Source organism: Neovison vison, chromosome 1 (assembly GCF_020171115.1).
Source record: "Neovison vison isolate M4711 chromosome 1, ASM_NN_V1, whole genome shotgun sequence".
NCBI classification, from domain to species: domain Eukaryota; kingdom Metazoa; phylum Chordata; class Mammalia; order Carnivora; family Mustelidae; genus Neogale; species Neogale vison.
The window spans coordinates 226,522,659-226,536,069 of record NC_058091.1 but is presented as its reverse complement, the minus strand read 5'-3'; the positions used below and the strand labels follow the sequence as shown (position 1 = coordinate 226,536,069).

Sequence of the window (13,411 nt, the reverse complement as noted above, 5' to 3'; positions counted from 1 at the left end):
ATTTAGTTGAAATTACATGTAATATCTGAAACATTTGTCCATTTTAAAAGCATAATACTAAATATAAGTCTGATACAACATTTTAGAACACAAAATATCATGTAAATTGCTTGCCAAAAACAGGTAAAAGATTATTACAATGCATTACAATAATTTATTATTTTTGTCTGTTTTCAGCTGTGGTAGGGAACCTAGAAGGTGACTTCCACCGTCTCCACCTCCTGGTAGTCACACCTGCAGGTAATTTCCTTTCCTTGTGTCCTTGAGTGTGGGCTAGACCCAATGACTCACTTCTCCTGAACAGAATACAACAAAACTGATGAGATACCATTTCTGAGATCAGATTATAAAGAATCTGTCTCACATCTTGCTTACCCTTTCCTGCTCTCTTACTTTCTTGCTTTGATGAAAGCCAGCTATCATGTTGAGATTTGAAAAATAACTGGAACTGAGGGAGACCTCTGGACCAAAGTCAGGGAAGAATTAAATCCTGTTCTGAGTGAGTTTGAAAGTGGATCCTCCCAGAGTCCAGTCTTGAAATGACTATAATCCCAGTCAATATCTTCACTGCAGCTTTCTGAGAGACTCTGAGCCAGAAGACCTAGCTAAGACACACACCGATTCCTTACCCCAACACTTGTGAGTTAATAAACCTTTTGCTGTTTTAAGCTAAGTTTTGGAGGGTACTTTGTTACCCTTTCACTGATAACTTATGCATGGGGTACTTTGTTACCCACCCACTGATAACTAATGCAGCAGGTAAGTCTTCTTTTGGGGTATTAGAAAAAATCATATCCATCAGTTTTTCAATAAGCAACTGTATTCTGCTTTTCTCTCTTTAAGTTTCTTTAAAAATCCATCAGTGTTGGCAGTTCCTACTTCTTTTCCTGGCATTCTTCAACTCACTGAAATCTTACTTTATTCCCATGAGTCTCCTGAAAATGCTCTTCCCAAGACCATCAGTTTTCACACTGTTGGTTAAATATGACTCACACTTTTAGTTCCCTTTATTCCTATTTCTTGAATGCATGCTATTCACTCAACAGAAACTCTTCTACGTCTCCTTTCTCATGTCTCTTATCTCAGAGGTCAAGAAGACAATATAAACTAATAAGAAAATATGCACATAATACAATTTCAGTAGTAATAAATTGAACAGATAAGCAGAGTGATGGGATGGAGAACCACTAAGAGCAAGAACAGGGCTAGGGCCAGCAAACGGCACATATAAGGGTTTCCTCTTCTTTCAGTTTATGAGACATTTTGTTGCCCTGATTTTGCTGCCACAGTTCATTTTTAGTCTTTTCTTCTCCCTAACTTTAAATGTTGATGTTTCTCAGATTTTTGGTCACTGAACTGCTTTTCTTACTCTACAAGTAATGCCTGGATGATCTCATCTCCACCTCACTTCATGTATCATCTCACATTAAAGATATCTCAATTTCTTCTGAGCATTAAATATGTACACTCAACTTTGTCCTCCTCTTCACAGGTTCTCTGAAAGCAATATGGGAAGGGGGTGCCTATGTGGCTCAAGTCAGTTACGAATCTGATGTCAGTTCTGGTCAGAATCTCAGGGTCCTGGGCTCCCCGCTCACTGGGGAGTCTGTCCCTCTCCACCTGGCCCTCCCCCATGCTCCTGCTCTTTCTCTCTCAAATGGGTAGATAAAACCTTTAAAAATTTTTAAAAAGTAGTATGGAAAAGTCAATATGGGCAAGTTACATTCACTCTGCTACATAAAAAGCACATACCTGGGAATCACCGTTGACTCTCTCTTTCCATCATTTACTAGAATCAACCAATTTAGACGGCTGGTTGATTCTATTTCTTAAATATATATATATACATATATATGTGTATATATATATAAAATATTTTCAACCCAACCACCATTTCCCAGGCTTCCATCTGCTATCTTCTGGACAACTGGAACAGTTACCTAACTTGACTCTCATTCTGGCTCTCAATTTCAATCCATTCTCCAAATAGATGACAAAATCCACTGTCACCTTCTTCTCATCGCCATACCTGTTCACCAACTACACAAGGATCTTCCTCACCTAGCACCGGACTACATCTCCAGCTTCATCTCTTGTCAATGGTCCCCTTGTCTGCTCTAGGCATGGTAAACTTTGTTCAATTCCTGGCCAATGCTCTGCCCTTAACATAATGCTTGGCAAACAAATGCTCAGTAAATATATCGACTGAACGAATGAAGGAATCCTAGGAGAGTAGTTATTCCTTGGGGAGTGGGAGGAAATGTAATGTGAGGGAAAAGAAGATAAAACTAAAGTATCTTCCCCAGAAGCCTCGTGTGCATCCACCAGCCTACAGGTATGTAGAAGGCATCTTATTTTCGTAAGCAGAAGAAATTAAAGTCGAGTTTGGTGAAAGTAAGGTGATAATAAGGCGGGAAAGTGGGAGGCAAGACTAACACAGAAATTGGTCCGTATTTGAAATGGTCCATTTGAGGAAAAAAACAAGGTTTTCTTTACCTCCGTGTGGACTCCGCTCTCCGGAGGCGAAGAGGGTCGTCCAAACCCGCCTGTCTTGCTAATAAAAACCCTAACATTCCGTTTCTTCACACTAGCTCGAAAACTGGACGCCGCCATGACAGAGCTCGGAGGCCGGGCTGTAACAGTGGTGTCTCCTATTGGCCAAGCAACGTACCATCCGACCAATGGTGAGCGCCGTTACTAGAAGGGCGTGAGGACGGAGTGGGTGGGCGGGGCCCGCTCCTGGCTAGCGTTTGTGCTTCCGTCGTGGCGGATCCGGCTGCGATTTGTGCTTGAATCCCGGCAGAAGGCATGGGTTGGTCTCAGAATTTGTTCCGCGCCTTACGGAGAGCGCTGTCAAAGGAAGCGAAGCAGCAAGTAGGCACAGACCAGTTTGGGAACAAATACTACTATGTCCCGGAATACAAGAACTGGAGAGGTGAGATGACAGCGACAGGAGCGGTTGAGCGGTCAGTAAATAAGGGAAACGTGAGAGTGTCTCGTAAACGAACACAGCGTGCAATGGCTGGGATGTCACTTGGGGGGACAGCCCAAATTCATTCCTCCTGTCTCCCCTTCACTCTGAGCTGAGCACTTGGAGCCGCGGTCCGGATCGCAGTGTGCCGGTGGTTCGTGGGTTGCAGCGGCTCGGTGAGGTGTCACCGGCCGCTGCCCGCGCGAGCGCAGCGCCGCCCACGCAGCTCTCTCCTCCTGGGATCTAGAGCCCACCCGCTGACGACGCCTCGGCGCTGGTCCCGGCCACTAGGCGATCCAGAAAGGGACAAGTCCGCGGACGTCTTTAATCAGAGGGCCTCAGGAGGGCAGGGAAGCTGCTTTTCCTCCTCCTGCCCCCTTCTTGGCGACCAGGCCGCATCCGCTTGCTTCTTTCCTGGTATTGACCTTTTTCAGTAGCTATGGCGCTGGCCTCACGCGTCCCCTTCGTCCAACTGTCAGAAGTGGGACTGTGCACACTGTGGAGAAAAGATCCCCACAAGGTTTTATGTTCCCTTTCCCATGAATTTGCACTCCAAAACCCCGGGGAGCTCACTCTAAGGTCATTGATCTAATCGTGGTGTTTCCTAGGGTTCATGCAAAGTAGTGGAGTTTGGGGAGTTAGGGGACGTTCCTGTCGCGTAGAAATCACATCACGTAGCAGCCGTTTTAACCTTTTCCATGTGGCTCCGTCATCTCAATGTAGATCTCAGGCTTTGGGATCAGAAGGGATTGGGTTAAAATTTCAGCCCTAAAACGTAGTAACTGAGGGAAAACTGACAAGATATTTGTCCTCCCAAGTCTCAGTCTCCTCACTTGGAAGTTAGAAATGATAATAATAGCAGTTATTGAGAAGCACTAAAGTCTTTCCAATATTGTGATCCATTCATTTCCGATAGCTCTAGTCAAAGAATTATTCCTTCCTTCCTTAGAGCACGTGTAAAGTGTATTCAGTGATTTATCACTCAAAATTGTTCTGCTTAGCCTTTTTCCTTAACTTAATATCTAAGCCTTGTTTCCCATTAAATGAGCTTCTAAATTTTGTCAGGGTCGGGAATATTTTTTTCTTTTCTTTTTTTTTTTAAAGTCCACGAAGAACCTAGCAGGTTGATCGTGTTTCTTCACAAATTGGGACCAGAAGGAAAGATGTTTCCTTTCCATAAGTTGCCAGTAGCATTAAAAAATATGCAAAATGTCTGTTGCCTTTTTTATTGAAGTATAATTTACATACAGTAACACTTATCCTTTTTGGTGTGTGGTTTTTATGATTTTTTTTTAACAAATGCATAGTCCTTTAACTATCACACAATCAGGATACCGAATGTTCCTTCATTCCCAAAGTTCCCTCTACCCCTTAGTAATTCATTCCCCTACCTGATAACCAGGCATTGGCAACCACTGATCTGTTTTAGGTCCCTATGATTTGCCTTTTCCAGGATATCATATAAATGAAATTATGGAGGAGGTAGTCTTTCCAAGAAAGCTTATTTCAGACAGCGTAATGCAGTTAAGATTGTTCGATGTGTCAGTAGTTGTTCCTTTTTATGGCTAAGTAGTAGTTCATTTATGGGTTTACCACACTTTATCCATTCTCCAGGACTTTGTTATTTCTAGATTTTGGTGATTATGAAGAAAGCTTCTATAAGCATTCCCATGCAGGATTTTGTGTGAATCTTTTTCCACTTCTCTTGGGTAAATACCTAGGAGTGAGATTGTTGGGTTGTGTGCATATGTATATAACTTTGTAAGAAACTATCCCACTCTTTTCCACATTGGCTATATCATTTTGCATTCCTGCCAGCAATGTTAAAAAAAATTCTTGTTACACATCCTCACCAGCCCTTTGAATTGTCAGGTTTTTGTTGTTGTTGTTGTTATTGTTATTTTAGCCATTCTATTAATTGCATAGTGGGGTCTCATTGTGGTTTTGATTTTCATTTTCCTAATGACTGAGAATGTTGAGAATCTATTTATGTGCTTATTTGCCATCCCTAGATATTTGGTGAAGTATCCCTTCAAATCTTTCGACCATTAAAAATAATTTTGGATCAACTTCCTTGTATCATTTCAGTGGAAATACGTACAGCATGATTGAAGAAAGATTTAAATTAACAAAATCATGTGTATTCTAAGACAACATAATTTGTGAGTCAAAGTATATGTTGATCTTTAATCTTATGATGATACCAAATGGTTTTCCAAAGTGATTATAAATTTCTACTTCTATCAGCTTGATATTTGGAATTCATGTACTCTTGGCTGGCTGTAAGAAAATGAGGCTTTTAGGGGCGCCTGGGTGGCTCAGTGGGTTAAGCCGCTGCCTTCAGCTCAGGTCATGATCTCGGGGTCCTGGGATCGAGTCCCGCATCGGGCTCCCTGCTTGGCGGGGAGCCTGCTTCCTCCTCTCTCTCTCTCTGCCTGCCTCTCTGCCTACTTGTGATCTCTGTCTGTCAAATAAATGAATAAAATCTTTAAAAAAAAAAAAAAAAGAAAATGAGGCTTTTATTGATGATATAGGAGAATTATTGAATGCTGCTATATAACATATCTGTGTTATTCTGTTTTTAGATAATTGAAGCCTGTGGCACAGACACATATTACAGTCTGTAAATACTGGCACACATTTCCTAAGCTTTCTGCTATTTATAGGGGGAAATGTCTTTGTTTGTTGTAATGCAAGTTTTCAAAAAATGAGTCATCTAACTTTCTTATTTCCTTGGTATGAAAGATGGTTTTTTGAATTGAGTTTCTTTGAATTGAATGAATTGTTAAGTATTTAACATCACCATTGAAGAGTATTTAAGAGCTCTTCAGAGGAAATGGCTTTTTCTTCTAATTCAGTTAATTAGTGTGGTGCCAGTCATTAAAGAACTACTATACTTTCCACATTAGGATATTATTTAATGAGAGCAAAGATACTTATGCAATTTAAAATGAATCTCTGGAGTATTGTCCAGTCAGCTGAATTTAAGTTTAGAATTGATTGTTGAAATTTTAACTAAAAAAAACAAAAAAAAAACCATATTGGCATCTGAGAATAAGAAGATTGTGAAGATAACATTTGTTGGCGTTTTTAAGGAAAATTTGTTAATCAACATATTATTATTATTGGAAGTTTGCTTGCTGTATGGAAGATTACTTAGTAAAAGATTCCCCAAATAAACTTTGTCTAGAACTTTCCTTTGATATTGCACGCTTTTAATTTATAGTGCCTCCGAATTTTTATCTGTCTGGTTCCATTTATCTCATGTTTCAAAAGGAGTTCCCTTCCTAAGGTAAATTTTTGTATACTTAATTCTGACCAGGACCTTTTTGAACCTTGTTTTGTTATTTTCATCTTTATCTTTTGTGCATTTATTAAATATCTGCACCCAGTTAACACTAACAAGTTTATTACTGAAAGATTATTTTGAGTTGTTAATTTCCTAATAGATGTTGTCAATGTCCAAATTTGGCAAGGAAGGTGAATATCATGCATAATTTGCAAAAAACAAGGCTTGGACTATTGTCTTTGGCTCTGGACACCACACTTTAGGAGAGATTATTGAAAATCTAGAGTGTCCATACAGGAGTAGTTATGAAAATGAAAATTTCCAGAAATTATATCTATGACTATTAGCTGTGAATTTTGAGGAAATTTATCTTTGAAGATAAGATTTAGGAGTAGCTTCAGATATTTGGAAGATTATTGTATAGAAAACGATTAGGTTAATCTCTGCAGCCCTTTAAATCAGAACTTAGGTCAGAGGGGAAATATTTACATTTTTTGAAGAAACAACTTTCAGCCTATTAGAGCCATGCTAGAAAAGGAAGAGAGTGCCTTATGTTTAATTGTAACTGAGAGAATTTGGGGAGATAAGGAACTGGATACATTTGATTAGTGCCTTGAGTGATAAATACAATTTCAGAAAGAGTGGTTGAAGAGCATTCCCAGCCAGGGCTAGGAGGGGATAGGAAATATCACAGAAATTAGAAGGTAGTCCCATGCTGGTAGACCTCCGTGGAGAAGAGCTAGAGTAAGCTGTTTTAGTGAGGGGATAGACAGGGTCATATACTAAATGGCCTTGAATACTCTAAGTTTCAAGTTTGTACTTTATTCTCTATCTGGTGGATAGCCATTGAAAAGCTTGCGACATGATCAGAGCTATTAAATGACTCCAGAAGCCCTTAGAAGGTGAGTTAAAGGGGAGAGAGGAGCTGAAATACTATTTGGTGGGAGCATTGCTAGATTGACTGTGATTCTGGAAAGAGATCTTAGGAGACTCAAGTTTTGATTTAGCAAAACTTTTGAACTTGTTAATTACTTAGACTGGTGGAAGGGGAAAGAAAAGATGAGAGGCCAAAGATGATTTTGTTTTAATTCTGGAGAGCCCGTGGATTGTGATATACAGATTCCTGCAAATAAAGGTTGAAGAGGACAAATGCAAATAGAGAAGTAGGCTTTAGGGTGGGTTGGTAAAAGAGTAAGTAGAATTTGTTATAATAGGGCAATTGTAGAGTCAAGCAATTGTGTACTTAGATCTGCAGTTCCAAAGATGTTATTAAAATGCAGATTTGGAAGCCACCTTTATGTAGGTGATCCCTAAAACTTTAAGTTTATTTGAATTGAAGCAGGGAGAGAGTAATCCGTATAGATGAGATCAGGAGGCAGATAAATAGGAACACTCATTTCAGGGGCTTCCCATTCAAGGAGGAATATATCCACACTACCTGGCTGCCATTCATGACCTTTGAGTCCATCCTGAAAGTGATATTTGTTTATAATCTAATCTCTAGATCAATAATTTTGTTAGATGCATAGATATTCATGCTATTAGAACTCAAACCTGAAAGCTTGTGTGATTTTTACCAGGGAGCTGAATCAGGTAATAGTTATTTAATTTTCAGCAATCAGAAAAGAAATAAAAATTGATTGAATGCAGCTATTTAGGAGTTGTATCTAGACTGTTACTTTTCATGATGCTGAGCTTCATTTGATGTTCCCAAAACAGAATTGGGTGGGGGCAAGAGAGGAATAGCAACGGATAGTAGATAATAGTGATGCTTTCTTTCAGAATCTGGGGTAAGTGTTTCATCAAACATGGTGAATAGATTTAGTTTTGGAATACATTTTTTAAAACTGTATAAACCCTCACTAGGGCTTTTTGCATAGTGAATTGTTTATACTAAGCCACTAGCTGTGATTTTCAAATTGTCTTATTTTAATAATTATAAAATAAATCTATTCAAGTTCAACATTTTAATAGAAAGTCTTACATTCTAAAGGATTTTTAAAATTTTGTTCTCCACTTTTTAATGAAGCATTATTTGTACACTTATGAGAATCGTGAGCAAAGAAAAATTTGTCCTAAAGTTTTCATAAAAACATTTACTGCCTGATTATATCTTGTATACTTTCTAATTTATATGGGTATATTTAGACTCACATGTATTTGGATTATAAGTGTGCCAAACACACTATTTATAATAACATTTCCTGAATTTTATATTTCAATCCTTTGGCTAAAAAAAAGTCTTTTAAATACAGAGTTCTCAAACACCTTTGAGAAGCCAAATTGGAAGAGGTATAGACACTTAAAAGTAGTAATTTTAAATTGAGGTTTGTCAATCTAAAATTGAATTTTATTTAAAATTGAAGGGTATTTTGTATCATTTCCATGTGTTTCCTTTTTTAAAAAAGGATGTTAAAGTAGTTTGATTTTACGTTTTGTTCTACCCAGAGAATCACTTCTTTTTATTTTTATTTATCCTTTTATTTATTTTTAACTTTTGAATTAAGAAATATTTCAGGCATAAAAAGTAGAGAAAATAAGGGGTACCTGGGTGGCTCAGTTAATTGAGTGTGGGACTCTTGGTTTGGTTTTGACTTAGGTCTGTGATCTGAGGATCATGAGGTCTAGCCCTGTGTGGAGCTCTGGGCTCAGTGGGGAGTCGTCCTGGGATTTTCTCCCTCTCCCTCCCTTTCTGCTTCTATCCCTGTGCATATTCAGGCTCTCCTCTCTCTCAAATAACTAAATAAATAAAATCTTTAAAAATAAAGGTGGGAACACTTCGGTGGCTCTGTTCGTTAAGCATCTGCATTTTGCTCACGTCATGATCCCAGGGTCCTGGGATGGAGCCCCCCATCGGGCTCCTTACTCAGTAGGAGCCTGCTTCTCCCTCTCCCTTAGCCTGCTGCTCCCCCTGCATGTGCTCTTTGGCTCACAAGTTCTCTCTCTCAAATAACTCATTAAAATCTAAAAAAAAAAAAGAGTAAGTAGAGAAAATGATAAAACAAACCATCGTTCTCTTTCACAGGTACCAGTTCATGGCTAAATTTTATTTTCTCCCTGGTTATACTCATCTTTCCTCTTATTTTGAAACAATTACTAAATATGTCAGTTTACTTGTAAACCACTTAGATTATGCCTCTGAAACACAAGGCTTCTCTTTTTAAATATGACAGTAATCATCATCTTGTATAGAAATAAACAATTCCTTAACATGATCAGATATCCTTTTTGTCACATTTCCTTGATTGTCCCCGGTCTTGTTGATTGACGGACTTGTTGACTTATTTTTGCAATTTGTATAAATTTATCTCTGCACAATCTTTATATTATAATTCCTAATATGTTTTTAATTCTCTTGAGATTTGTAAGTTCTCTTTTTATGTTGAAATTACCCCCCCTCTTTCACACACAGACCCCTGCTTTTTTGGGAGTGGATGTTGAAAAAAAGTAACTTTTTTAATTTAAATGGTGGCAGAATCCATTTATATTTGTTGTAGTGATTTATTTAGCCTTACTTTAGTCATCTTATTTTTTATGCTTTCTGTTGGTTATGTTTTCTAATTCCTGACTACCCCCCTTAGATGACTTTTGTGACATCTCCCTCATTTTACTTGAAAGTGATTGTACTAAGGGATACCTGTATGAATGCTATGTGCCTGTGGCTTCCCATAGGGCTCTAGTCAAATTTTTCTGGGAGAACTATAGTCGTTATTCAGGATGCTTCACTTTTAGCCCCTGCCAGTAGAAATCTTAAGAATGCTAATAGCAAGTCAGATTTTCTTTTTGACCTTTGACTTTGATCTCAGGCCTGCTAACCCCCCCCCCCCCCCCCCCCCCCCCCCCCCCCCCCGTGCTCTCTGGCCTGTTGCTCTAAGCTTGGGGTTCTGTCAGAATTTCTTTTTTGGGAACACCAATAGAGATTCTTCCAGTGTGGCTTATATGTCTGCTAGCTCATAAGCCAGTCAGCATTCCTAAAATGGCCTTCCAGCTCATCTTGTACCATTCATTAATTTCTCATGTAACAAATATTTATTCAGCACTGCTTTATACAAAACATACCTGTTTTATGTATTTCAGATCTATTTGCCTATTTTGATGATGCCCTTAGCTATTTGGTTTTTAGCTTCTTCCCCCACTTATATTTTGAAAGGTTAATGAGGTAAACCTAAATCATTGGCTATTTTATTATTATTTTTTAAAGATTTTATTTTTTTTAAGATTTTATTTATTTATTTATTTATTTATTTATTTATTTGACAGAGAGAGAGAGAGAGATCACAAGGAGGCAGAGAGGCAGGCAGAGAGAGGAAGGGAAGTAGGCTCCTTGCCAAGCAGAGAGCCCCATGTGGGGCTCGATCCCAGGACCCTGGGATCATGACCTGAGCTGAAGGCAGAGGCTTTAACCCACTGAGCCTGTAGGCACCCCAGAGATTTGATTTTTAAGCAATCTCTGCACCCTACTTGGGACTGGACCTACCACCCCAAGATCAAGAGTGGCACACTTCACCAACTAAGCCACCAGCCAGGTACTCCAATCAATGGCTATTTTTAAACTGAAGTTTTTCCCTCCATTTTGTTCTCAGTTTAGCGTAGCCTCCAGTCATTTTAGTAATGGTCACATTAATGATAACTACAATTCATCAAGTGCCAACTCTATTTCATATCTTTACAACACTCATATAACTTGGGATTATTCTCTTTTTCAACATGAGGTGATTGTTTCATTTCTGAATACTTAAGTAAGATTCATGTATACATGCCTGGGTAGAGAGAGTAGGTACTCACAAAACAGCTGTTCAGTGAATTGAGATAGTTATGGACCCAAAACAACAACAAAGCAAAATTTTTAAAACCACGGGAAATGATGAAGTTGTTTTACAAAATCTTAAAACAGGTGATTAAAGAATGTATATTTTTCATTTATGATGAATGGCCAAATTATTCTTCATGGTCTAAAATGCTCTCATTAGAAACGAGACTATCTTTTCCATAACTTTCCTAATGCAGTTCCAGTGGGACTTAGCTTCGTCAGTGATCTTCCAAACATAGTTTTATTGCTAGCCTCAAACTTCTATTATGATACCCAGTCTTATTTTTTTCCCTTAAGGGTGAATATATCATCATCTGATAATCCAAAACCTGTAACATCTACTGTTGCATGTAATTACAGATTTGGCTTGTTTTGATGATGTTGCCTGAACGTGTTTGTATTTAGTATTTAAATATACTAAAAACTGTAATGAATTAGTATTTGGTTAATTTGCTGTTACTAAGAACCAGACAAATCACATGGTCAGAATTATTAAATAAGGTGTGTCTTGGTTTTTGAGGGTAATTGGAAGATCATGATACAGCTCTTTTATGTGATAGTCTAACATTTGGGAAATAATGAAAACATTTCAGATATTTCCAGCAGGTGGCAGCATTGTTAAAATAATTGTAGGGTGCCAGTTTATTAAACATTTTTCTTTGAGCTGATTTGAAGGAAGCATCTTTTCTCTAAAATAATTGGATTGAGGGGCACCTGCATGGCTCAGTGGGTTAAGCATCTTGACTCTTGGTTTCAGCTCAAGTCATAATCTCTGGGTCCTGGAATGGAGCCCTGTGTCTGGCTTTGCACCCAATGGGGAGTCTGTTTGTCCCTCTCCTGCTTCTCCCCTATTCCCACATAAATAAATAGGTAAAGCTTAAAAAATAAACAATAAAATGATTGGATTTATATTTTTTCCTCTAAATAAACCCTGTACTACTGCTTTATAAACTGCTAACTCTTAAGAATTTTAAAATGACACTGGGTTTTTCCTAGTCTGTAATGAACAACGATATAAATGGCAATTATATTCTGAGGAATTGACCAAAAATTTTTAAAATATACATAAAATTTTTAGAATAGGAAGAGATATTCTGTCTTGAGTTGTTAGAGATCACAGTGTAATCATTACCCTGGACATCAGCAAATTGATAGAAAACCCTAAAATGTTTTATGATATTAACTAAAATAAGTTTTTTGTTTAGGGATATCTAGAAGAAGGTGAGCTTACTTTAAAATACCTTGCTGAATATAAAATACTAGTTATAAACTTTTTATATAGGTTGTCTCAGGGTAGTCTGAAAGTTGGATTTTTAATTTTCTGATGTTTATTTTAATGTTTAACTCCTTAATTATGTTTTCTTCTGAGATTATGTCAGTTGCTTACCAAATTCCCTACTTTAGTATGTGTCTGCATTCCATGTACTTGAACACTGAATTAATTGTATTTTGGTGAACGGAAAATACCAACATTTTCCCTGTAGTCCTTGATTGCATTCCTGTCTCATACCAGTAGAACCACATCTGTGTCATACTTTCATCTACAAGAAGAACAGGATGAAATGTCACACTCCTATATGTCAATCCTTTATACTGGCTTTAAAATGAATATAAGCATCATTAGTTTTTAATTCTATCTTTCCCTGCCAGGGAAATACAGGATTTTTTTCTTTTCTTTTCTTTTTCTTTTTTTTTTTTTTTTTTGCCAAAATGGAAACTAATAAAGATAGAGTGACTAGACTATATTATATCTGTTTCTAAGTGAGGCTAAAAATACACAAGAGAAAGAATCATTTGTCCTCTTTTGCTTTGAAGATTTTGTGATTGCTTTACATTAAGAATAATAATGGCAATAATAATATTAATATTAAATACTATGGATTAGGCACTATTCCTAGCACTTGTTATGATTCACTGTAGTGGTGGAAGAATTACAACAAATAAGGAAAATAAAATATCTTTTGTTGCTTTGTCAAGGTTAGCAATGAATTCCATTTGTTTTAACGTATTTGTGCAAAAGCCAGTTTCTCTCTGTCAGTATAAATCAGATAGAACTGTTAACTTTTCTTATTGAGGCCCCTCCATTTTAGGAGTACTACTCACTTCAGCAATTTATTTCAGCTGCTATTTTAAAACTTTCTAAGTGTTTTTCTACAAGAATTAAAAAATTGGGGGCGCCTGGGTGGCTCAGTGGGTTAAGCCGCTGCCTTCAGCTCAGGTCATGATCTCAGAGTCCTGGGATCGAGTCCCGCATCGGGCTCTCTGCTCAGCAGGGAGCCTGCTTCCCTCTCTCTCTCTCTGCCTGCCTCTCTGCCTACTTGTGATTTCTCTCTGTCAAATA

The 13,411-nt window shown here is 37.9% G+C and overlaps 2 protein-coding genes across 3 annotated transcripts in view; one reads left to right on the top strand and one right to left on the bottom strand.

Moving 5' to 3' along the window:
* ERCC8 (ERCC excision repair 8, CSA ubiquitin ligase complex subunit) overlaps positions 1-2,620 on the bottom strand; it is a 57,440-nt gene extending 54,820 nt beyond the window's left edge. For both annotated transcript variants that reach the window (XM_044224151.1, XM_044224157.1), the window contains exon 1: positions 2,497-2,620. In XM_044224151.1, the coding sequence (XP_044080086.1) occupies positions 2,497-2,573 (77 nt within the window). In that variant the 5' untranslated portion in view covers positions 2,574-2,620. The remainder of the gene's footprint in view (positions 1-2,496) is intronic.
* Positions 2,621-2,733: 113 nt separating this feature from the next.
* NDUFAF2 (NADH:ubiquinone oxidoreductase complex assembly factor 2) overlaps positions 2,734-13,411 on the top strand; it is a 168,265-nt gene continuing 157,587 nt past the window's right edge. Inside the window, exon 1 of the mRNA XM_044224141.1 lies at positions 2,734-2,935. Within this exon, the coding sequence (XP_044080076.1) occupies positions 2,809-2,935 (127 nt within the window). The 5' untranslated portion in view covers positions 2,734-2,808. The remainder of the gene's footprint in view (positions 2,936-13,411) is intronic.